General features: G+C 40.8%; 1 protein-coding gene across 1 annotated transcript in view; it reads right to left on the bottom strand.

Moving 5' to 3' along the window:
- ITPR1 (inositol 1,4,5-trisphosphate receptor type 1) overlaps positions 1–25,984 on the bottom strand; it is a 2,510,606-nt gene that overhangs the window by 1,409,676 nt on the left and 1,074,946 nt on the right. The window contains exons 26-27 of the mRNA XM_044076407.1: positions 17,258–17,395; positions 13,104–13,229 (exon numbers count right to left, since the gene is read on the bottom strand). Of these exons, the coding sequence (XP_043932342.1) occupies positions 13,104–13,229; positions 17,258–17,395 (264 nt within the window). The remainder of the gene's footprint in view (positions 1–13,103; positions 13,230–17,257; positions 17,396–25,984) is intronic.

The following is a 25,984-nucleotide window of genomic DNA, read 5'->3' as shown; positions in this document are numbered from 1 at the left end:
ACCCTCAGAGAACTGAAAAACTGCTAATAATGCCAGTAAAAGTTAATAATTTGGGTAAAAATTCAGTTACCACTAGCAATTACATGGCATAGATACAAGCAAAGAAAGTTTGCGAAAACAAGAATCAACTAGAAAACAAAATCCCTGGCTTGAAAGGATCTGCAGCTGCTTGGCAAAGTTTTAGTTTCACCTTTACAGCTTCCAGAAATTTACTGGAAAATTAAATTAGACTCTGGAAGAATACAGGAGACAAATTAAATAAAGACTAGAATAAAAACATCCGTCGCTCTATAAAGTGAAAAATAAGGAAGAGTGAAAACTTTACAAAAAAAACACAGACAAGCACATTTCAGAAAAGCATTCAAGGTTGGTTTTGCTGATTCTGTTGCTGAGGTAGAAGCAGCAGTAGCAGGAATCAGCAAAATGAAACTTGAATGGTTTTCTGAAATCAGCCTGCATTTCTTTTGCAAAGTTTTCACTCTTCCTTATTTTTCACTTTTTAGAGCGATTGAATAAAAAGCTTTCTTTATTAAAAATTTTATATTTTTTACTTTTTAGTTTTTAAGTAAAATGTAAAATTGTAATTATCTATACATAATTACTGTCTTATTTTACTTAAACTAAAAAGTAAGAGTGGTTGACAAATGTGGGTTTTAAGTAAAATACAACAGTAATTCTAGATTTATCAAGATTTATTAGAATCCAATACATCATCGTCTTGCCAATTTACTACTGTGAGCTGTTCAGGGTGCGGAAATGCTGTGTATTGCAAAACTGGCTCCCGGTGGATGTAGTAGAGAGCTGATTTGTTGAGGAACATTACAGAGCCTCAAAGAGAGAGACGGCCACAAAGTCAATTTCAATTAAAAAAACATTCTAATAAATAAATAGTGTTTATGGAAAATTCACAGTACATCACTCATGAGAAACATTTATCCCAGCAGTAAGGGTATGTAAAAAGGCAGTTACAAGATTCAAGCTGCTATATCCAGCTGATTTCAGAATATTCTTTCCCGTTTTTGGATTCTACACAGTCTTGAGAGTAAAAAGTTTAGCCAAGAGTGATCCAGCAAACTGGAGGACTATGCTTCTCAGTCTTCTGATAAGGCAGAGACTTTACCATTCAAACCTTTTCTAGTTCTTCCCAATGAAAATACATGGCAGAAAGACAAATCCCAGGAACTAACTAGATCAAGAGTACCTTGGACGTTATTAAATTTCCCAACATTGAATTCTGGTTAATCAGGAAGACGGCAGCAATGTGAAATTAGTGAATCAAAACAGCAGAACCATCAATCCAGTTAAAACTAGCTTAAACATGTGAACTGTGCTTCAGCAAGAATAGGTGGCCGAAAGACTGAAATAAACTATTAAACATGTGGGAAAATTCTGAAGTATGACCTCCACTTTGTGTTGTATATGTTTAGGACACCACAGGGACTAGAGATCTGACTGATTCATCTCCGCCCAGTCCCTCAAATTGTTTTTAAGTTATCAAGGACTGCAAGTCAGCTCATGTTGCTAGACATTAGAGGCCCAAATTCATATTGTTCAGAAGATGCATTTTGATGCAAAACATTTTGTATTATTTTAAAGGAATTTGAGCAATTAGAAAAACCTCACTGATGTGGGCCTGTAAACCATTATTTTTGGCTTTGCCAGAGTTCTTGTGCAATGCTGAGAGGTAACGTTTTTACAGTATTTAACCAGTGGTATTTTAAATGAGGTGGAGATTTATCAGTGACTGCTTTATATGCTAGTGCTACTTAGTTTATTACTTGCAACATATCCAGACTTCACACTAAGATAAAGGCTGGAAAGAAACAAATTAAAATGCAATGCTGGGCTACTGGGCAATGTAAATGTGCACAAACCATACATGAATTAAAATTCCCATTTTATAGATCCAAACCAGAGTAAATCAAGCATGCAGACAACCACTCAGTAAAAGCTTCAAGACTCATCCAAGCTGGTCTCTTCACTGTAATACCCTTAAGCCTCCTAGGTAGGAATATGGCTAATTTTACAGAACATAATTTTGTTTTTCCTAGTCCATGTATTTGGCCATTTATGGGGGGGGGGGTCATAGTGGCATATATAGATATAGCAAATGTTCAATATGTCCACTAATTGTAAACTACTTCCCTAACATTAATAATGTCGAACCTTACAGAGATTTGAGTGCAACACTCAAGGTGTGATTTATATTCTACAGTGTCCTTGCAAGTTGTTTTTATACTGGAGAAAGCCAGAGGGCTTTCAAAATAAGATTACAGGATCATGTTAGAAATGTATGCTTGGAAAGCCCTCTGGCACTTCATTTTAACAATTTTCACAATAGTGATGCTTCTTTTTTAAAAGGTTGTATTTTAGAACAAGTTAAATTGTTTATGGGAGAAAGTAGAAGTCTTAAAGAGAAGTTATTATACAACAAAACTGTTTACATTTTAAAATACAACACTGAGCCCTAACAGGTTAAACAAAGATTGTAATTGGAAGCATGTTATTTAATTGTTGTATTGAGGTGTTGATTGTTTTATTCATTATTTAAAATGTTTTTCTTTACTCCAGTGACTGCATCTTGCCGAGGCGCTAGTGTCCGCAATAAACTTGGATTCTTGAACTGCAGATGTTTTATTTGAATATTTAGTTTTGGTGGTTTTTACTTACATTTTTCCACCTTTTTTCATAATATCTGATCCTCTAACCAGTATGTTTAGAATGTTCTCTTTGGCATTCCAGGTTTTCCACATTTATACTGTCAGCCTGGGACAGACTAGTACTTCACTGCTATTGTTCTGTACACCCACGTCTTGTTTTTCACACAATTTACCTTTCTTACCTTCAATAATTCAACAATTAAAATTTTCTTTATCGTGTTGTCCTCTTCATCAAATACCATTCAGTCTGTTTAATTTGCTTTGCCATCTCCACTGCCTAGTCTAGAAGCTTGCACATTTGCTATTTAAGATCAATGACTCCATGCAGATCATGCAAGAAAATATACTTTATCTGATGAAATAGCTTATTCCTCAAAAAGTCTAGTCAGGTGTCACAGCTCTGTTCTAGTCTCCAAACAGTCAATTTCCTCTATATACAATCTCACTTGTTTTTGCTTCTGTCAAAGGTAAAAAAAAATCAGCCAGTCTTTTGTGCTCTCAAATGAGAACTTTTAAAATTCAGATTCCACCACAAACTCTTAACTCCATTATAGACTCATAGACAATACAATCATATAATTAAAACCAACTGGAGTGAATACATAGAAGTTGTAACTTGCACAGAATAGTGCAACTCAAGGTAAAAGACTGAAATATGCACCATACCCTTGGACACTGAAGGCCAGCTTGAATACCACTTCTCCTAGACTCCAAATCTGAGAAAGGAGAAATGCTTTTCCACCCTGATTTACTGCACAGACCTAGACTCAGGATACCAGAAAACTGAATGATCGCTGTAAGCCCCAGTATGGCACAAGACTCTCAATGGCACATACGGACCAGAGATTTGTCTGGTGACAAGGTAGTGAACTGCTGGGACTGGTCCTGGTATTGAACAAAAGAAATTTAAGCAACAACTTAAAAACACAGTTGCAATACCTTGCTCCAGTCTGCAACAAAGGATAATCTTTCATTGGGGCTGTTTAAGCAGAAAAAGTGCTACCAGAATACAAATATGCCATTTTTCATGACAAGCTCCAATGAGTAAGATTCAAAGCTGCTACTACTACCCAGATTGACTTATTTCTTGGGTGTGGGAGCTGGAGTAAGGGCTATAAGTGAGTCTTTATGCTTCTCTAAGTTTCTCCAAAGGACAAATTACAGGGAAGTGCTACTGCAGGGTGGGGAGGAGACGCTCCTTATCTGCTTCTCAAAAATGGTTTCTGGGTCCATCGGACTACTCCTACAAGTCATCTCTGCTCACCACCATCTCAAACAGATAACATATGCATGGTACACAGACAAGTCAGACAAGCACCACTTCTGAGTGTCAGATACTGGCTACTATGGATTAGTTGTACATGGATAAGCCTGTCAGTACAGCAGAGGAATATAAATCTTTTACAAATGGCTATATGTTCCTTAAAGGAATGATCCTGAACCACCATGGCTGGGCACCATACAATGCCAAACATATGAAGGTGAAATCCCAAGAGGCAGAACCCTGGTAAAGGAACTCCTGGTATACCCTCTCCTACCTGGCCATCAAAACTTTTTTGAAAAGGTATGAATTACAACTGCCCTCAAACCCTTAATGTGACCAATACACAATGAAGTGACTCCAGGACCCATCCTCTAAGTGCAGGCAGGTTGGGATGCTAGAAAGGCTGATTAACTGAAGGATGGGTGAACCCTACAAGCCCAAGACGCACCCACCAAGTAAGGAGCTTGGAGTACACCTCATCTGGTTATCTCATCTGCTGTAACAAAGACAGGTCCCAACTTGAGCCTTTACAAATCAAGAATGAGCTTGGCAAATGCAAGTGCCAGGTCCAATGTCTGTACTAAATCTCATCCTTTAGGAGGCCTAAATGACTATTATCCAATTCTTAAACGTGCTTCAGCAGTTATCACAGGCTGCATACAGTACCTCAATCCTAATACCACGAGTAACTTTTAAGCACTATGACCCTTTATAGAGGTAGACTGTGAGTGCTTTCCTCTGACATTTTCATTTGTTCAGATGAAATCCTGGAAATATAGCACTGCTCCTCCTTCCTGGCACCAAAGCAAATACCTGTACAGGACTTGAATTACTCTGTCAACCACAGCAATAAAATTTAAAAAGCTTTACGGTTTTAAATATTACACATGGGAAATTTTATCCAATAAAACTTTAGTGAACATCCAAACTATCCAACGGACAAAAACTGGCAGACTGACACTACATTTTTTTACAGTGCAACAGACATCACAGCACAAGCTGATTTAAGGGAAGCAAACCCCTCAGCACGAGTTTCAGAAAAGAATGGAACAGCAAAGTGTGAAACCAGCTGTACACTATGAAGGCTTCGTAAAGCCTCACTCAAGTAAATGTCTTCAATGAATGATGCCTCCACTGGAGGTCACTAGAGAATGAAACTGAATGGTACTTTAACAACTTCAGACCTCTAGATTATCTTTCAGTGCTTTCACTAAGTGGTCAAGTTAATATCCTGCTACTTGGCATAAGACTCTTGAATACCTCCAATTCCAACACAGAACAAGCATACTGTATGCCTGTCCTGCTCATCTACCTTCTGAACAAGGGCTCAGATGAGTTTCTTCATCTTGACAACAGAAAATAAATAACTGACAGCGCCATTAGTGAGAATAACTCCAACATGAGGCAGTTCGCTAACAGACTGGCTCAGAAGTACAGAGTGTGCACTTTATTGATGTAAAAAATATTCAGAGAGGAACAACAAAGGAACACTGCAGCACTAAATTCAGAAAATTTATTGAAAAAAGTTAACTTGCAGTGTTCCTTTGGTGATCCTCTTCATAAATGTTTTACTTGGTTTTGGTGTTCATTATTTCTAAGTCCACTTTATTGATGTAGGGAATACCAAACTAGAGAGTGAGGCACCCCATCCTTCTCTAAATGCACAGACTTAATGCCAGCTGGCTGCTTTGGCGTTACTGATATTCTAATCTGGCTGAGACTGTCCCAAATAAAATACAACCACACACAATGTATGCGTGCTGTACTTGAAAAAAAAAATTTGACCAACGATGTGAAAAGGTGGGTGATTAAGGCACAAAGTTTGGAGTGCAATATTGGCATTTATGTAATAAGCACATGCAAGGTTGTTTGCACAAGTCACTGAGCCTCCTTTGATAGTGACAAAAATGCCAGCTACTGCTGAGCAGCTCAAGATGGGATACAGTCAAGCCACATTAATGGCAATGTGTAATATTACAATTCCACAAATTGTTACTTAGCTACAGTAGCCTTTGACAAATGAAGAATGTGAGCAGGTGTGGCCTAGCAACAGCCAAGGAATTTTATGCCAGTTGTGATGGTTAACCCACAGTTACCTTACCTGATTGCAAGAACACATTTATGTGGTGATACACTCAGCCTCACAGGGGTCTCAATCTAATAAGTCAGGGGATGCTGAGGGTAAGCACACTCAGAGGATCACCATCAATGCTAGAGTTCTTAATGTGTGTGATATGCCATTTTTGATGGTACTTGTGATCGTTTATATACCAATGTAGAACCATAAACAAATTAGCTATCTGACTAAACCGAAGCTATTAAAACACTCCGTATTAACAATTTTGAAATACATCGACTCTGTTAACATTACGTATGTATTACTGTATCAAAAGCCTTCGACAGGTGTAGTAGTATCACATAAAAAAAAACTTCTACAACACAACACCTTTCCAATATCAGCTGCAGCCCTCCTACCCACCAATAATTTAAAAGGGTCTGTATTACAACACTGAAGACACTGAAAATCAAACAGCCTAAAGGCCGAAAATGCCATACCTCAAAGTCACTATTGTGGGGAGCTGTGCCACCCACACCCCCCGCTAATTACAGTGAGGAAATGGCAAATATTCCCATCTTCAACGTACTGCTATCTCACAAAAAGCACATTGTTGAACGGCATTTCAGACGTTAAAGCCATTCGATGTTCAGTCTCTTCAATTTCCTAACAGGACCCCATTTAAAAGCTACCTTACAAACAGGCAACAAATGCATAAAATGGCAACATAATCAGACTACCAAACTGGAGTACCTCAGGGGTCCATACTTGAACCTTTACTTTAACATTTTTACCAACAACCCTCACTCTACTCCTCTAAACTCTATTATCCAACACATAGATGACACTATAATCTCCTCCCCAAACAACCTCCAACAGATAATACAAGATACCTTTACCGCAACTGAAACCTGGCTAAATGAATCACAACTATTCCTGAATGCAAAAAAAAAAAAAAAAAAAATTCTACTCTGCAAAAAAAACCCTCCCTCAACCAACTTTCATATTTTATCCCATAACTCAGAAATTGAAATTGTATCTTGAGCTGAACTACTGGGTATAATCATTAACCTTAAACTTACATTTGAACACCATATTTATAAATGCCATTAAAAAACCCACTGCAAACTAGGAACCCTATATACACAAACTCTTCATAGATGGCACCAGCAAAAAAGCCCTCGCCAAAATGCATTTGTTCCCCCCTATTATACGGCATCCCCATTTTCACCAACTTGTATTCACTGTAACAAACTTCAATCCTACTACCATAAAATTGCCAAATTTGCCACAAACAGCTCTTATCGCTCACACTACTGTCAAGCCTTAACAGAATTTGAACTGGCCAGAATTTCCACATCATCTTAACCTCCAACTGTCCACGGCACATAAAACTGTCGACAACCCAGACAACTGCCCTGCTTTTAAGAATATTCCAATACCCTACAGCCCCACCAGGACCCTCTGCTCTGAAAATAAACTCACAATTATCTACCAAACAAAAGAGCTGGGCACGGCCTTTATTTATACAATGTCGCTAAACTCTGGAACTTACTTCCAACCACCATAAACACCATTGGCAGCTTCAACAAATTTAAACTCTTCCTAAAAAACACCTACTAAATACTCATATCTGTCCCTGCATCTATCCAAATAGATAAACCATCACACTCTCCCTCACATTTCCCACCAGCTTACCTCATTTTTTACCACTCAAAACCAGAAGGAAACTCCACCCACAAGTTACTTTAAACTAATCTCACTAGTGATTCTTTCTATCCTTATCTTCTGAACTAATCTTTTTTTACATTTCATACTATTCAAAAATTTAAAATTTTATTATATACCTTTGCAATTGCTGTGCTTCTCTGATATAATTCAACTACCAATATTTATTTATTTTTGATTTATTTACATTTGTTTACTGGGAAATTCCAACTGGACACAGGTCCTTTTTCAGCAGAGGCCAGGGCAGAAAAGCTCCGCAGAACAATAAAAGAGCAGCAGAGTACATGAACAATTGAATATACATACAACAGCAAATATGTACTGCAGCAAACATTAGATATACATACAATATTAAACAAAGTAATGAACAGCTACACCAATATCTAGCAAGAGGCTAGGAATAAAGATAGAATGTATAGACAGAAAGTACTAAGCTCAAATGGATACTGTTCAAACCTGATCAACCTAAATCTTATATACAAATATTGCACTAAACTCAAACAGATATAAAAGCAGATGCTCCACACAAAGCTGAAACAAGCTAGAAGGGCTAATGGGATGGAAGGGGGGGGGGAGAGGACAGAGAGGAGACAGTAGTACACGTGGTAGTGAGAGGAAGCTAGGTGCAAGTCAGCTGGATATGTATCTGGAGTAGAAATGAAATGAGGTAGTTAAGCATGTTGTAACAGGATCTGAGAGATTGAGTAAGGAGGGAAGGCAAGGGTAAAGGGTGAGCCAGAGCCTGCAGAGGAAGGAATGCAATGATCAGATGGTGGGAGGCAGGGTGGCTAGGGGAGGGGAGAGGAAGAGGAGTTAAAAAAGAAGAGGGTTACTAGTCGGGATTGGTGCATGGGCATAACCAGAGGCTTTTAAGTGAGTTTTTAGTGCAGTCTTGAAGTGACTGATGGTAGTGTGGTTATTGGGGGGGGGGGGGGACTGTTCCATAACCTGGAGATAGTGCTTCTCCCACTGAGTTCTTGGGTTTGGTCACTAGAAGTAGATTTTTGCTGCTGTAGCATAGAGGTCTACTGGAGCAGTAGGGCTGGAGAAGGTTTTGAAGGGATGGAACTTTAAGAGGATAAAGAAGTCACAAAGCACATAAATGGGTGGGACTTCCTGTTTGAACTGTACAAGAAGGAAGTAACTATGTGGGGTAAATTGTCTGATGAAGTCTAGATCTTTTTGGATGAAAGCGCTCATCCTTGGATTTTTTTGGTCTGAAGATAATAAAGTGGATTCTGCATTCTACAACTGTGTGGTGATTTGCAGCCTGCATTACTTGAGTGGGTTCAATCCAGCTACTACTTCTGGCTTTTGTACTTTAAGAGAATAGTTTACTAACTTGTGGGCGACTGAGAGTTGATTCAGGTGAAGAAGTTGAGGGAGTTCAAGCCAGTCAAGTCTTCTAAGTGAGATACCGTGGTGGCTGTGGTAAGCTACACTAGTGGCAAACTTAGCAATTTTATTGTAGCAAGCCTCAAGCTTGTTTAGGTCTGTTTGTCTAAGATAGGTAAGTATAGGAGAGGCGTAGAGTAAAAGTGGATATTAGGTGGGAACTGGCAGCAGAAATTCTGGCCGTCTTGGTGAGGAATTGTATGTTTCTGTACAATGCACCTAGCTTTTTGTGAACCTTATGACGAGAAATGCGAGTGTCAAATCTGGGATTATCTATCTCAACACCAAGTAGTTTGGTGTTCTGTGGGAAGATGGCAGTATTGTCTTTGGCTAGAATATTGAAGTGAAGGGATAATTGGGTTAGTTTTAGTGGGTTGGAAGATAAGGAGTTTAGTCATGCTCCGGTTGAGTAATAACTGGGCATTAGCCAGTTTTCTACAGATGAAAGGGCTTTCTGTGTGATCTTGTGAAGTTCATGTATAGCTGGGGCTGAGCAGATGAGGGTGGAGTTGTATCTCATTTTTGGAAGGGTGTGAAAATGGAATCTGTAGCCTCTGTTTATAATGTCCAGGATCCACCATTTGTCTTTTGTGACAATATGCCAATTTTTTGAAAATAATGCCAGTTTTCCGCCTAAGGGTGCTGCCATTTGAGCCTTGCTTGGCATGCAAAGGGGAAGTCATTGGGCTTGCTTTCTGAATGGCTGCGAACTATCCTCACCACCTCTTTGTGTAGGAGCTTGCCATTGTCTGCCCCTAAACGATCCTTGAGATTGCCCTCTGCCCCTCGGGCGCCTGTATCTACCTCTTTGGGGTCTGTCCGTGGCTGGAAAGGACCAATTTTTGGAAGACCAATTTCTTCTGAAACGTGGAGGTTGTACCTGTAGAAAATCTTTCACTGTTTGCATTGATTTAGCTTTTTCCTCCATTTTCTTTAATACCTCCTCAGCTTTAACACCAAACAATACATCCTTTTGAAGAGGGGCATCTAGTAATTTAGCTTTGACATGATCTGGTAAGGTTTGCTCCTTGAGCCAGGCATGTCTACGTATGACTGATCCTGTAACAGCAGCTCTACATCAGGCCTCTAGAGCATCAAAACCACATTGCAAGGTATGTTTACCCACTTGTTCTGCATTATGCATCAAATCCTGCAACTCCTTCAAGTCTGGTTGTTCAGGTTGTGACATTTTGCTTCTCAACTGTGATAACAGAAACCGTTGGTACCTTAGCATATGGAACTCGCAGTTTAATGCCGTCATGGTTAAGGTGGCCGAGGTGTATACCTTTTTTCCCCACCTTTCTAAGGATCTGGAATCTCTCTTGGAAGGTAATGGGTTTTTAGCAGTGGAGGCCTTAATTCCCTTGGGGCCCTGTGAGATAGTTTCTGGGTCAGCCGCATGGCTTTTGCATAAAAATTGGTGCGAGTCAGGAACCCGGTTAGTACCGGTCAGGCTTGACTGGGGCTGGAGGTAAAGAATCCGGGTTAAGGCAGGCCTCCGAGTACACATCATCTAGTATGTCTAAGACAGGAGGTATAGCCAGAGGCCTGTGCTGAGGTAGCAAGAGAAAATCTCTAAGCCTTTTTTTGGAATCTGAGTACTCTTGGCCTTCCCAGTGGAAGTGTTCCCTTAAGGTATGCAAGGTTTCCCCAAATGAGTACTCCTCTGGGGGGGAGACAGAGGGAATGGACTCCTCAGCATCATAATCTTCAAAAGGGGAGTAAGAATGTTCCTGTTCATCAGAGTGCTCTGAAATAATGGAGGCCTGGTCAGAGGAGGGGGATTCTTCCTCCACTCTGGGCCTTTTGTCTGGGGGGGGGGGGTTGAGAACCCCTGATAAGAGTAATCAAATCCTCAGCCATTTTAAGCATCTGTTTTTTAGGCATGGGGCCTGGAGAAGGGCCCTGTGGAGCTTGTCTCTTAGAATGCATGGCTGCTTTAGACTTAGTGAAAGCCTTGATAGAAAAAGAGGAGGAAGGTCTGAAGACACCTTGAGAGGAGGCAGACCTGTCAACATTTTGAGATTCACCACCAAGAGTGGCTTTGGTATCTGTAGTCGGGGTGTGGGCCGAGGAGCCTGCGACCTCGGGCACAGAAGACACTGCCAATGAAGTGTCGTCGGTAGGCAGGGGCTGCATAGGTGCCTCGCTGAGAACCGGACCACCTCTAGTCGGCTTTGGTGTGGTGTCAGTAGAGGCCGCGGACCTCGTGTGTTGGTCCTTATCTTTGCGTTTTTTAGACAAAACTGGAGTTGGAGTATCCGACGACATAATGTAGTTAAATTTTTTGCCAAAATAGTGCTGGGCGAACTCCGCCCGACGCTTAATGGTGCGTTTGTTGAATGTAGCACAAAAACGACAGACCGAGACATCGTGGTCTGGACCTAAGCAAGGAATGCAGAGAGAATGAAAATCCTTATGCGGTATTTGCTTCCCACAAGAAATACAATTATTAACTTTGTCTGACATTGGTCTGAGGCAAGAAAAGTTTCCCCAACGGGGTACTTAGCTTTCAAGATGACTTTGGTTGCAAAATTTTCGTAATTTCAGGAGCTGGCCGACCAGCACTTGCGAAATGCTTCTGCTTCGGGCACCGCGCGGCAAGACAGACTGGAGAAAATGGCGTCGGCTGGTTCTTTTATACCCTTGGTGCACTGACGTCAGGGAAGAAGCGACGACAACCGAAGCCGGACCTAGACTTTGGAATTCGGCCGACCGAGGACTGCCTGACGGCAGGAGAACCCATCTGCTATGACTGCAGCTGTATGCACAATGAACATCCAATCAGTAGCTGACTGGGAAAAGGATAGGTTAGTGAGAATAGAGATTAGTAAGTTTGCGTGAGATCATGTCAAAAGCCTTGGATAAATCCAGAAATATAGCAGAGGAGAACAGACCATTACATAAATGTGTACATAATCTATGTAAAATTCTCATTATGTCATACTGTACTGCAATGCAAATACTTATAAAATGTTTATGCTATGTTTTTTGTACTGTTATTCATACATACTTTGTGGAGCTTTTTCCCCTGGGCCTCTGCTGAAAATGGGTTCCTGACCCAGTAGGACTTTCCCGGTCAACAAATGTCAATAAAGGTTTTCCAAAACTACTTTACACATTTTTAAATTCTACACTACATGACACAAGTTTGTTGCAGCCATAAAATCTGGTAATGACTCAGTTTAAGGTACAAACCCCCTGAAAGCAGGGCATCACAATATATGGATTAAAAAATGCCCCACATCAACACAAAAGGCAGGGTTTAACAGCAAAGCAGCATTATAATGCCAGGTTCAACTGTCAGCTGTAGTGGGAAGGACTGAACACTCAATACAAAGTTCATCCCTTGTACTTGGATATTATATTTAATTTCTTGGAATTTAGGTGGACAGCAACAGTGTCATATTAAAAATACTGAGATGTGAGATTTAATGCCAAAATTCAATGATTTTAAAAGGCCAGGAGATGTAGAGAAACATGGATAGAAATAGTGTCGCTGTGCAGAGTGGCATCACTTAAAGGTTAGAACAGAAACCCTTTTAACTTGCTGCACATACTACTAGCAAACAATGTACATTAGCCAGAACAGAGGCATACGGTAAAGCTCTCAAAAGCACCCCCATTTTGCAAAATGATCACTTTTCACAAAGCTCTATTATGTTCTTCAGAAAGTGTATTATACTAAATGTCAGACAGTGCTCAAATTCTTAAAATGTACATTAATGCAAATTATTCAAATGAAGTGAAAACAAGTAATAGTTGAAAGTACCCCTTATTTCATGGCTTCATTCTTAATCAATTTTGCTTTAGCCTTGACTCAAGCTAAGAGGTTGACAGCTACAGCCCACAGGTTTGTTTAATGTATTCACACCTACATTAGAATGTGTGTACTTCTGACTGTACAGTACACCAGTGGTTAAAAGGTTATGCCATAGAAAAAAATGTTCAATAAGATAATATGCAAACATTTTATTCACATATAAAAAAAAAAACTTACCCCTGGGGTTAGAAACAGGTTAATGTGCTTGTGAAGTAAAGCTTGATTCTGTTGGTTCCCAGCACAGAAGTTCTGAAGAAACTCATGAGCTAATTTCATGATCTCTTGCATCCTAGTATCTTCAGTCTGCAAAGAAGTTGCAACAAAGTAATCTCTTAAAAAAATTAAGAAAAAAATCTTGGTGCATATTTCTAATTTAAATTTCATTTCATACAAGGCTTTGTGCCAGTCTACTTTATCAGCAAAAACATTTCTGCTTGTGGAAAGCATACCTAGCAAAACATAAGATTGGTACACCGAAAGTTTGGTATATTCAATACTTCTACAATACTCTAAAGAATTACTTGCTAGAAACAATAAAACAGTAATCCCCATGTTTTAACACTAACACATGCAATCTGCATCCATGTCCACAAGATGTCACTGTTAAGCTCGCATCGATTTCAATATATTCAGCAGTAGCTACATTGTCAAAAACAGACCTCCTTAAACAAGCTGTGGGTCACAGGAGCTGGTACAAATTACGTTACTGTCAAATGTACAGTGTTGCCTTCTGCGCTGGTGCACTTATGCAAACAAGCTCAGAGTGCTTCTGCCGCATACTCCAGACACCTTCCACATCCCAAAACATGTGTCATAGGTGACCTGATAACCATCTACATTGCAGGAGTGGATACAGTACATGACTGAATGTGGGAATGCCCCTTTGGGATTAGTCTTTTTTTTAATTTTTTTTTGTCCTCCATGACCACAGAGCCTCCCTAAGATTAATGCTCTATACCACCAGTTCTTCATTTTCAGAGGAGAGCAATGGACAGTGGTGTAACCATCTGAGATTAGGAGTTATCAATTTTTAGTCACCAACTTCCTCAGTGCATCGATAAGTTGCCCCAGACCTCGGTATACAATGGATGCCGGTGGCGGTGCATTGCTCAACTGCTGAACCTGTAAGCCAACTCCTCAGGAACCACTCAAAGCCACAGTTTCCATGTAGTTACTGGTCCCCTAGGACTATACCATAGAATTACGCAGCCATGACATGCTCTCCCACACCCCCAACATCCCTGGGAAAAGGAGCGAGTTGGCAGAGTTGCATCACTCCTTTCTTCAACCAGCTCCAATAGCCACCTGAGCCACTGAAACTTAGATCACCTATGTCACAGTGTAGAGTTCATCCCTCTGCCAAATGATCTGGCTATCTGGGATTAGATTCCTGCCATACACCAAGTGAATGCTAGGCTCTTACTGTCTTGTGGCACTGAACTGTAAATAAACTTGGCACTCAGAAAACAAACCATCTAAGCTGTGTTATTAGTGTCGGAATAAATGAATAAGTATTCAAGTATTAGCAGTATCAGACGAGCTCCGTGTCAGGCAGGAAGATTCAGGCTTAACCGTTTAAGCGACTTAACCTTAATCTTAAGTCTTGAGTTCTACTCCACAAAGCTCCAGAAGTATGGAGCTGATCAAGCTGTATAACCAGATATTGATCCAGACTGCCACTAAAAAAGGGCAGCAGCACTTAGCAGGTTTATCCATTTCAAACAATCATGAATAGAATAAAAAATATTCAGAAATACAACAGGTGAAGCAAGTAGCCTTCACTTACTCTGATAAATACAATGCATGTCTTAAATGAACTAGGCCAGGGCCAAAAATGTTAACATCCAAAGTTTACCACCAAAAAAAAAAAAAAAAAAAAAAAAAAAAAAATTCACGTAGGTTGCAATAAAATAAAACCCAACTGCATTTTGGGGGGGGATATACAATAAAGAAAACATGGATGCATTTTATATATACGTGTAGCATCCATGTGTGTATGCATACATACACTTACGAAAATAGCCAGAAAAGGCCTTAATGAAGAGCAACGGGCAAGCGGTGCACTCATCAATAGCTTAGACCTGGAAACTCACACACATGGTCATATGTAATGTACACTAGGTTTAGAATTATTCAACTGCCCAGGGCTGAGTCAAATTCTGTCCCTCATAGACATCATTGCTGATGCAGTTTGTATTTGTGCCTGAAGGATACCATTTCTTTGGGCGTTTCCTTGCTACTGAGGAATACTCAAACTGAAGGTGGTTAACATATGGATTGTTCCCCTGCACAAAAATAATGCTTTTTGGTCTTTGCCAAAATTAAGCTAGTCAAAAATCTTCCTGACTGGTTGAACTTTCTGGGCATTTAAACTTGAATAAATTTAGGAGAAGCATTCTTCATCTTCCTTTTCTTAAATTACAAATATTAAACTAATGATCCAAGTTTTTTCATGCTTTCAAAAAATCTGACACTATAGCAATAAGTGTTGTGCATTTACAGAAATATAAATTTGCAAGAAACATTAAATATGTAGCAACTTTGTACCTCTGATCTCTTAAATTAATAGTATTTCTACTGCATTTGCAGTCCAATTAGTAGAAGGGTTTTCTGAGAAGTCCATCACCTAGAATAGGGAGGTTATTTTCAGTATGTCTTGAGGCTTACTCTCCCCCACAATTAAGAGTAGCTGACATTTTAACTAAGAATCTAGAAACAGATCATTGGTATTCCAATAAAACTAATCAGGAAGTACTAGCACGTCTTACAGCTATGCCATACAGTGTGCAATGTCTATTTTAACCTCTAACCTTAATCAGGCCTGGGGCAAGCAACATTGTGAATAATCACGCTGACATTTGGACCTAAAAGCTGACCATATTAAATGTTAGAAGCATATACAAGTTTCAATCACACAGCTGGACTGCACCCAATCAAAGAAACACCACAGCTTGGTTGACAAATCTTTCTCCTCCAGCATGTATGTTAAGGTTAGACTGGGTGCATAAAGGGGAAGGTGGAATTTTTCCCTCTTCCTACCAGACTTGAAAATGGAATTTTTACTTACATTAAGATCACTTCAACTGAATTGTTCTATTTGGCCTGCAAAATTTCCTCTGTTAAAGATTAATTTGAAGAAACCCTCTACTGACTATACACAATATAAAATTATGATGGGTGAATTCAATAGACTGCAATCCATCCAATGAGCCTTCCAGTAATCCTGAACTCTAGATCAATGGTTTTGTACCCATTGTTTATGTACAACTTACACTAACAAAACATCCAGCCAAATGAATATCCATTATGTGTGTGTCATGATGGAACCGGGCTATCCTCCTGAGTTTAAGAGTAGCCTTGTGCCCTTCCAGTATGGGCTGCGAAGTCAAAGAAATTCATCATCTTTGGAGACAAATGTCTTCATATTTGTATATACCCATTAGGTTGCACAACATTTCTGGTGGTTTATTTGCTAGAGGTGTGAAAGGGGTTGCAAAAACTAAATTTCTTTGATAATGCTATAAGTTGTTCACTTTTGAGAAGGATCAGCAGAGACAATTAAAATACATTTGAATGGGCTGGAATTATCACTGCAGCTTTTGCAGGGAATTTACAAAGGGGTAGGCAAAATTACACTTCTCCATGATGGAATTTCTTATTCTGATGGAAAAGAAAACTGCCATTGGAATACGGAGGTCTGCCAAGGCTCCCACTATACAGAATGCATGGATAAGAAATTTTATAAGAGCATTATTTTGTTGAATAGGAAAGGGGGGAGGGGAAGCCTCAGGGCCAAACTGAGGTTTTTGGCATAGGATTAAGACGTCCTGATATGGGAAGCATTGACTCTGGAAGGAGTCAGACTTGTGGAAATGTTGATATAGATGGGATAAAATGTCACTCCTACAAAGCCTAAAGGTTTTGCGAGGGGTGTAAGATAAACCCTGCTTTATCTATTATGATATGCTTCATTTATTCCATTGTCTGGAATGCAAACTATTTCCTTTTTCTACTTTTTAAACAGTCCTGGAAATCAAGAATCTGGATACTGAATCCTGAATCTAAGGAAGATGTAAAACAAAGCTGCACAGTTGACTTCTCTCCATGTTTTAAGAAATAATTTGGATATTTAGAATTAGACCTCAAAGTCTGAGCCATGAAACAAATACATGAATCCATAAAATATCTGCATCTTATTTGAACTGTTCAAGTTTGCTACAAAAGTTTAAGACCATATTCACTGCTTTAACACTACAAGTCTTACAGTATCAGAAATGTGCTTGTATCAGTCCATGGTCATAAAACAAAAATAGAACACAGAATATAAATACCTTTTCATATGGTATTTGCAACAATTCTAGTACCACAGTATGTGCACCCATATTCCGCAATAGCCTCTGTTGTTGCTTTTTGCTTTTTCTGACAGAAGAATTTTCTTGGACACAAAGTTTACTAAGCCGAATCAGTATCTGGAATAATAAAAAAAAAAAAGTGGTCAGTTATTTTCTGCCCTTCAGTAATTTAAACAGTTACAAGTCACATCAATGAGCAATTCTACTAAACTAAACCCTGAATGTTGCTGAAAGATTAATTTTTTCTCCACATTTTAACAAATGTATAACCAAACACCTTGAAGCTCTGCAACACCAGTGAACAAACAGTGCAGTCAACATGAATGTTAACAGCAGAAGTGTAGGTGGCTCAGTCAGTGCCATGTGCTGGTAGAAGGAACTAGCACCCCCACCTCCTCAGGTCTTCAAGTGGAGAGAGATAAAAAAAAAAGAGACAAGCATTCCTTCAAATGGTACATCAACTGGGTGGTCAAATGCATGACACCCCCCTCTTATCCACTTGCTACAGTTTATACGCTGCCTGCACTTAGCACTATATCGCTCAAGATTTAGTTTTAAACATTTTTTTTTTTTTTTTTTTTTTTTACTTTTAAACTGTAGCAAGCAGGTGCCACAGTTTAGAGAGCACACACACACAATGATTTAGTGCTCAAGTGTGACCACAAATGCAACATCAGTTTTTAAAAGCCAGTATTGCTTTCTAGCACAATTGGGATGATGGATGTCTAATCACACAACCCCCCCTTACACTTTGCAACTGGGGAAATTGCCCCCCGCTGCCCTATCTATGCTAGCAACTATTAGCATATGTAAAGTAGAGCCTTAAAATATTACTACAGGAAAGTTTTTTTTGCAGCAGATGAATTGAGACAATATTTGTCAATTTCTATTCAGATGGTTTAATGAAGTGTTCTTACTAGTTGACAGACATTAACATTTGAGACGTAGATGGGAGGAGAATCAAAATTAGTTGGGAAACAGGAGCCAGAACAGAGTCTCCTGAAAATACAGCACACTAAACACTAGAAAATAAATGCATTCTTACCTTGTTTTAAGGGAAGACATCCTTCTTCAGGAGTTTGAGATTATCCTTTCTTCCCATAGGTTAGCCTTTTTCTGAAGTTCTCATGAGCAGGAGTCATGGCCTGTGCACCCTTTAAGAGTGAACACAGCCATGTACACTGCACTAAAAGAGCAACAGGCATTTGAAACCTGACTTTTCATAGGTATTTGTAAGGCTACTGATCTCAGAGGATTTAAGCAGCCAAACCTTACATTCCCATGGCAGCTTTTAGCCCTTATTTTTTGTGTACGAATAACTCAGAGATGGGAAAAACAAGGATATGTTGGGACATTTACTTGTGCCTATCCAGGAGTGACAGGGGTGAATGTGTTGTTTCCCATCCATTAATCCAAATGTTGCAAAAGAGACTGATATCCCTTGAATGGGTATCCTACCATTGAACTTATAAATGTGTAATAGGTCTGACAGGATACTGTCTGTTGAGGCTTTATACGCAAGGCAGAGGTCACCCCCTTAGTAGCTTCAAGGATACTCAAGAGAACAAGGCTGATAAGACAGCCTGCATAGTGTGATTTAGTCTCTTGCCTTTTTTTTTTTTTTGAGAAAGCACTGTGGTCACTCAGTTTGTAAGAAGTGCTTCTGCAGACATATACCAAATTCAGACTCTGTTCAATCATCAGCCTGATCGGATCAGAGTACATAGGAATGAATACATTCCTAAATCTGGACACCATATCTTCAAAAGACATAAGCTGTGCAATAAAGGATTTGCTCTAATCAAAGGAAAGTTAATTGTCAGACTTCTAGATCCCAAACTATGGGAATCAACTTTCAAGGGGCGCACTGTCAATGTGATGGTTACAAGGGAAGATATGCTTACAATTCTACAGTTCTTAGAATTTAGCTTTAGTTTATGGTTTTGATACCAGCTATTTGTTTGGGAAAGGTCCTCTGGAGGATTTTAGTACCCTCTGAGGAGTTAATGAAGGCATCAAGTTTACAGTTGTCTACAAACTTAGTCAGCCAAATCCTTAAACATTTACACGGACCTCCAAAAATAAACACCAAAGAGGAGTAACCCAAGGATTGAACCTAGGGCTACAATCCTAGTGACAGGCCTTTTGGAGGAAGTAGAGCTTCCCACCCTAATTTCCTGGGTTGTGTGCATGAATTTGTTATGCAATACTTTGCATAGGGGTTTACATTTTGCTAGGAGGCCAATACCATAGCATGGGATGGTTGTGAAATGCCTTTGCAAGTACTAAATTAGTAATGTGCACCAATATGCCCTCATCCATTACTTCAGTAAACTTCTCAATGTCAGAATGTTAAGTAGACAGGACCTGCTCTTGAAATCAAACTGGCTAGGATCAAGAATTTGGTGGTTAGCCATATTCTTAGCAATTCCATAATGATCATTACCATAGCCTTGCAGATGAAGCACGTCAGGTTAAGTCTAAACATGGGTCCATTGTTACCCCAGCTTCGAACAAGTGATGACTGCTACTGTCATCCATTCATCTTGCATGAAGCCTATTTGGTAGCTCATACTGAATAACCTCTGCAAGGGGTTTGACAAGTCATGTCAGGTTGACCAGTAGGCAGTCCAGTATGTTATCCTGCCCAAAGTAGTAGTAGTGCTCATGGCCTTAGACAGCATCTTGAGGCCTTGGTTCTCGTTAGACTTTGGGATAGGGTGCAAGCAAATGCAGGTTTGTGATCTGGGAGTAAGGGAGTGGTGTGAAGTTTGAACTAAATTTGCCTGCCATTATATTGGTTATGTTCCCTGTGTACCCTTTAATGTTTAGCTCTGCACAGTAATTTTGTTTAACAAAATTTACAACAGTTTAAAAAGACTTTGTGGTTATCAGTCATCTGGGTGGCTTTTTTACCACATATATGGCTTTGACCAATATGATCTGGTTCCAGAGTTTCTTAAGTTTACCAAGTGTTATTGGTATCTTGAGGTCTAGGTTTCCCCCATTGAATGCAATGCATTTTTGTTTATCTTACAGCCTGTTAATATTTGGGTTCCACCATAGAGGTTTTTTTTTTTAATTTAGCACTGTATTTACTTCTGAGGGAGACAGGTCTATGCAGCTGTTTCCATATGTGCATAACATTTGGAGGTAAAAGATTCTATTAGCAGTGAGGTAGTCAACATGGGAGAGGCACATGAATTTCGCCAGGACATCATTCAGTTTGAGAGCAGTCTTGGCATAATCTCTGAATACCGAGGTATTAGACTCTTCAAGATTCAGTCTTTCGGGTGAAAGTGACATATTTGTGGGTCTGATTTGACCAGGGGGGGGAGTTTGCCAATTGGTATGGAGCAAAGCAGCCCCATACTGGTAACGGCCAAGTCCAGAAGTTTCATGGTAGGTGCCGCCTGTGTTGTGTGCTTGTGAGATTACCAATACTTTTTTATTATTAGGAGGCATATGTTGTTTGCATAGGATACTCATACAAACTCTATGCAGGGTCTTGATTTTGATCTGAGCTGTGATTGGTATATAGTGTCGTCTTGTGCAGTACTGACAAAGTACAGTTTTGTACCTACCATAAATGTAGATGTCCGATAGGAATGCATCTGCAGTCCTTACAAATGGGTAGTCCTGTCGTCAGGCAGCCCTTCGGTCGGCCGGATTCCAAAGTCTGGGTCTGGCTTCGGCTGGTGTCGCGCTTCACCCGACGTCATAGCTGCAGTTCTTCGGGTATAAAGGCATCAGCAGACGCCATTTTCCTCAGTGTTTCTTGCCCCAGATGCCAGGTGCCCTCTTGGATGGCTAAATTTGGATAAATGCCAATGTTTCCAAATAGTAGAGAGCAAACACATAAAATAAGCATGAATGTACATATATACAAACAAATACACCATAATAGATCCCCCCCAAGCTAGCTGAAGGATGGCAAATACCCTAGGAGTACCACAGAGGGGAAGGTGGGTGGGTAATCCTGACTGCAGATGCATTCCTATCGGACATCTACATTTATGGTAGGTACAAAACTGTACTATGTCCTTCAAGGATGCATCTGCAGTCCTTACAAATGGGTAGAATACCATAGCTAAACTAGGGGAGGAGGAAAAAAGGAGAGGTTATGGTGTAGTTAGGATCCCTTGCAAAACAGCAGTGGCAAAACCTGCTCGGGATCTAGAGTATAAAGGTAAATTGTAATGCTTGGCAAATGTATGCACGGAGGTCCAAGTAGCAGCCTCTATAATGTCCTTGGTAGCCACTCCTCGTAAGAAAGCTGTGGTAGTGGCTGTAGCCCTTGTGGAGTGAGGCCTGATGTTCTCTGGAGTTTTCTTTCCATGGTAGGAGTAACAAAATCTAATGCAATTTCCTATCCATTTGGAGATTGTCTGTTTTGAAATTGGTTTTCCTTCCTTTCCTGTTGCATATGCTACCAGAGGCTGGTCAGTTTTTCTATTGGACTTGGTCCTGTCCAAGTAGTAGTGTGTCTATGTACATCCAAGGTATGCAGCAGTCTTTCTCCCCCGTTCTGTGGGTTGGGGAAGAATGTAGGTAGGTGGATAGCCTGATTTAAAGACAGTCTGGATACCACCTTAGGCATAAATGTAGGATTTGTCCTCATGGACACTATCTTGATGGAAGATCAGGAAGGGTTGCACTGCCATTAATGCCTGTAGTTCAGAAACCCTTCTTGCTGAGGTGATTGCCAGCAGGAAAGCAGTCTTCCAGGATAAGTATTGTAATTCTGCTGTTGCTGCTGGTTCGAAAGGAGGAAGTGTCAATTTTTCTAGCACAAAGTTCAAGTCCCATGCTGGCAATGGTGGTTTCCTGGGAGGTTTTACATTTTTAATTCCTCTCAGAAACTGTCTGAGCAAAGAATGTGAGAAGACAGGAGGATCCAAGCTGTATTCTGCTGAAATAGCGGATGCATGTATCTTGATGGAAGAATAGGACAGGCCTGTATGGAAGAGCTCTGCCAAGTACTCCAGGATGTTGGCTATGTTTACCAGTGCCACATCTTCTCCCTTTGCAGTACTCCAAATGAGATATCTTTTCCATTTTGCTGCATAATTCTTTCTTGTTGAAGGTCTATGAGCCTCAAGGATTATGTCTTTAACCCTTTGGGATAAATTTGGGTTAATTGTTCTTATGTAATGTTCCAGGCAGTTAGCTGCAGAGTTTTCAGGTTTGGATGCAGGATGTTGTAGTTGTTCTGTGTTAACAGCAATGGGATCAGGGGTAGTGCCCATATTTGTTCCCGAGACATGCTCCTCAGCAATGGGTACCAATGTTGTCTTGGCCAGTCTGGAGCTACCAGAATGATCCTTGGACGTTCCTCTTTGATCTTCAAAAGCACCTTGTGCATCAAAGGAAGTGGTGGGAATGCGTATGCTGTCAGGTTTTTCCAACTGAAAGATAGGAGTCCACCTTCCAAGCAAGTGGGTGGTACGTCCTTGTGCAGAATTTCTTTAGCTGGTGATTGAGTGGGGATGCAAATAAGTCTATTTGTGGTAAACCCCATTCTCTTGTGATGGCTTTGAAGATGTCCGGATGCAGCATCCATTCGTGGGCATCTGTGGTAGTTCTGCTTAATATGTCTGCTAGAATGTTTTCTTTTCCCGGTACAAAAATTGCTTGTAATTGAATGTTGTAGCTCAGAGCCACATCCCATAGGTCCAGTGCCAGCCGGCATAGAGGATATGAATGTGTGCCTCCCTGTTTGTTGATGTACCACATAACTGTGGTGTTGTCTGTCCTCATCATCAACTGACCTTCTTGGAGAAATGGTCTGAATGACTGGATTGCCAATTTTACTGCCAGCATTTCCTTTAGATTTATGTGCAGGCGCAGCTGGTCTTGAGTCCATAAGCCTTGTATGCACTTGCCCAGCATGTGTGCCCCCCAACCGAGGTCTGAGGCATCTGTCGTGATGGTTTGGCTTGGTTGACTGTTGCAGAAGGGCAATCCTGTGTTTGATTGGCAGGCCTGAGCCCACCATAGGAACTCTTGCTTCAGGCATGGGATTATTGGAATTTTGGTTTCTAGGCTGTGCTTGTGTTGGGACCACAAATTCTTTAGGTACCACTGTAGCTTTCTCATATGCAGTCTGGCATGAGGGATAAGAATTATGCAGGATGCCATGAAGCCTAGGGCTTGCAGTACTTTTCTTGCAGTTAGATGGTTCTGCTTTGTTAATGCCAAGAAGTAGAGAGGTAGTTGCTCTCTCTTTTCTGCAGTTAGGAATGTCATTTGTTTTGATGTGTCCAGCTCTGCACCCAGAAAGGTTATTCTTTGGGATGGAATCAGCCTTGACTTTTTTATATTGATTGTATATCCCAGGGCTTGCAGCAGGTAAATGACTCTTTGTAAGTCTTCTGTTAGCTTGCTTTTGTTGTCCGTTGTATCAGGCAGTCGTCCAGGTAGGGATAAATTTGGATCCCCTGAAGTCTGCAATGAGCAATTACTGATGCCAGGCATTTCGTGAACACTCTGGGCGCAGTAGATAAGCCAAAGGGCAATGCTGAGAATTGATAATGCTCTGATCCTGCAAGAAATCTGAGGTATCTTCTGCAAATTGGTCGTATGGGGACGTGCAGGTATGCCTCCTTGAGATCTAGAGTTACCAGCCAAGACTCCTTGCCCAGCATGGGAAGAAGCTGCTGTAGGGTCAGCATTTTGAATTTTGGAACAATGAGGAATGTGTTTAAAGCGGACAGGTCGAGAATAGGCCTCCATTTGCTCTCTTTTCTTGGTACCAAGAAGAGTCTGGAGTAAAATCCCTTTCCTTGTTCCATAGATGGTACCTTTTCCACAGCTCTCATTCTTAATAATTGAGATATTTGCTTTAGAGCTTCTGCCCTTTGAGTAGGTGGTAGGTTTGGCATTCCTCTCTTTCCTGGTAGAGTATGAAAATGGAACCTGTAACCTTGGTCTATAGTTTGCAAAATCCATTTTTCCCTTGTGATGCAATGCCAGTTCTTTGAAAATAAGGCTAGCTTTCCGCCTAAGGGTGCTTCCAATTGTTCCCTGGTAGGCGGTGCCACAGCCAAGTCACTGATTGTGTTGTTGTAGTGGTGGTGGCTGCGTCCGTGCCTCACTGGTTGTTACCTTGCCACTGGCGTCCCCTGTAGGCACCCCTGGATTGGTTTCTGCCTCTTGAACGCCTATTCCTGCCTCTCTGTGTCTTAGAGGAGTCCGGAAAGGACCAATTCTTGGAGGGCCAGTTCCTGCTAAACCTTGGAGGTTGAACCTGTAAGAAATCTTTCACTGTTTGTACAGATTTCGCCTTCTCTTCCATCTTTTTTAGTACCTGCTGTGCAGGGGAACCAAATAAATTGACTTTGTCCATGGGTGCATCCAAAAGCTTTGATTTGACATGGTCTGGTAATGCCTGCTCTTTCAACCATGCATGTCTCCTGATAACTGTGCCAGTCATGGCTGATCTAAAGGAAGCCTCCAGTGCATCATAGCCACATTTTAAAGAATGGTTACTAACCTGCTGTATGTTATGTACCATTTCCTGAACATATTTCTTATCTAAAGATTCTTCAGAGGACAGCTTTTTAGTTAACTGGTCAAGCATAAACTCTTGATATTGAATCATATGAAATTGGCAGTTCAAAGCCCTAGCTGACAAAGTAGCAGAGGTGTAAACTTTTTTACCCCATCTCTCTAAGGACCTGGATTCCCTGTCAGAGGGGAGGGGGTTTTTAGTAGATGTAGTTGCTACAGCTTTAGGGCCCTGGGAGATAGTCTCTGGATCTGCAAAAGGAGCCTTGTATAAATGGTGAGGAGTGTCCGGGACCCTGTAGAACCTATCGGGCTTAGCAGGGGCCGGGGGTAATGAATCAGGAGCAGTGCAAGCATCATTAAAAGCATCATCTACAACAGAAAGAACTGGAGGTATAGCTAAAGGCCTATGCTGTGGCAAATGTAAAAAGGTTCTAAGCCTTTTTCTGGAGTCTGAGAAATCTTGGCCCTGCCACTGAAATTGTTCCCTCATAGCATGCAAGGTTTCCCCAAAGGAAAATTCCTCAGGTGGAGAGGCTGAAGGAATGGACTCTTCAGCATCAGAGTCTTCGTAAGGGGAATAAGGAGCCTCAGGAGGGTCTGTATGTTCTGAGTCATCAGAGAAATCATCTGTGGATACTGGCTCTGGGGGCTCTGCTCTAGGCCTCTTCTCTGGAGGTGGATGAGAGGTCCTGTCTGGATGAGGTTGGGATCCACGAATTAAAGAAATGAGATCCTCAGCCAAAGAAAGCATATGGGAACTGGTGCTGGGCCTGTGAGAGGGGGGTTTGGCAGGCACCGTTTTTGAAGCTTTGGCTGCTTTAGCCCTGGCAAAGGCCTTAATAGACATGGCTGCAGGAGGCCTAGCAGCTCCACATGCAGGGGTTGAAATATCCAAGGGATTAGTATCTGATAATTCCTGAGAAACCACAACTGCAGGTTGGATTTCAGAAGCCGATTCCACCAGGATAGAAGAGGCCTCGGTAGAAGGCATGTTTTCGGCTGGGGGAAGAACCGTTTGCTCGGTTTCAGCCGAAACCGAGACACTCGTGGTTGGCTTAACCCGCGAGTGTCGGTCCTTTTCCCTGCGTTTTTTGGTTATTTGTGAAGTCGGAGGATCCGACGGCATGATATAAGCAAAATCAGAGCCGAAAAACTGTTCTGCAAATTCCGACCGACGTCTAAGCGTCCATCGGT

Source organism: Protopterus annectens, chromosome 7.part0 (assembly GCF_019279795.1).
Source record: "Protopterus annectens isolate FY-2018-M chromosome 7.part0, PAN1.0, whole genome shotgun sequence".
Classification (NCBI taxonomy): Eukaryota; Metazoa; Chordata; order Ceratodontiformes; family Protopteridae; genus Protopterus; species Protopterus annectens.
The sequence above is the reverse complement of the archived record's forward strand: the minus strand, read 5'-3'. Positions and strand labels throughout refer to the sequence as shown.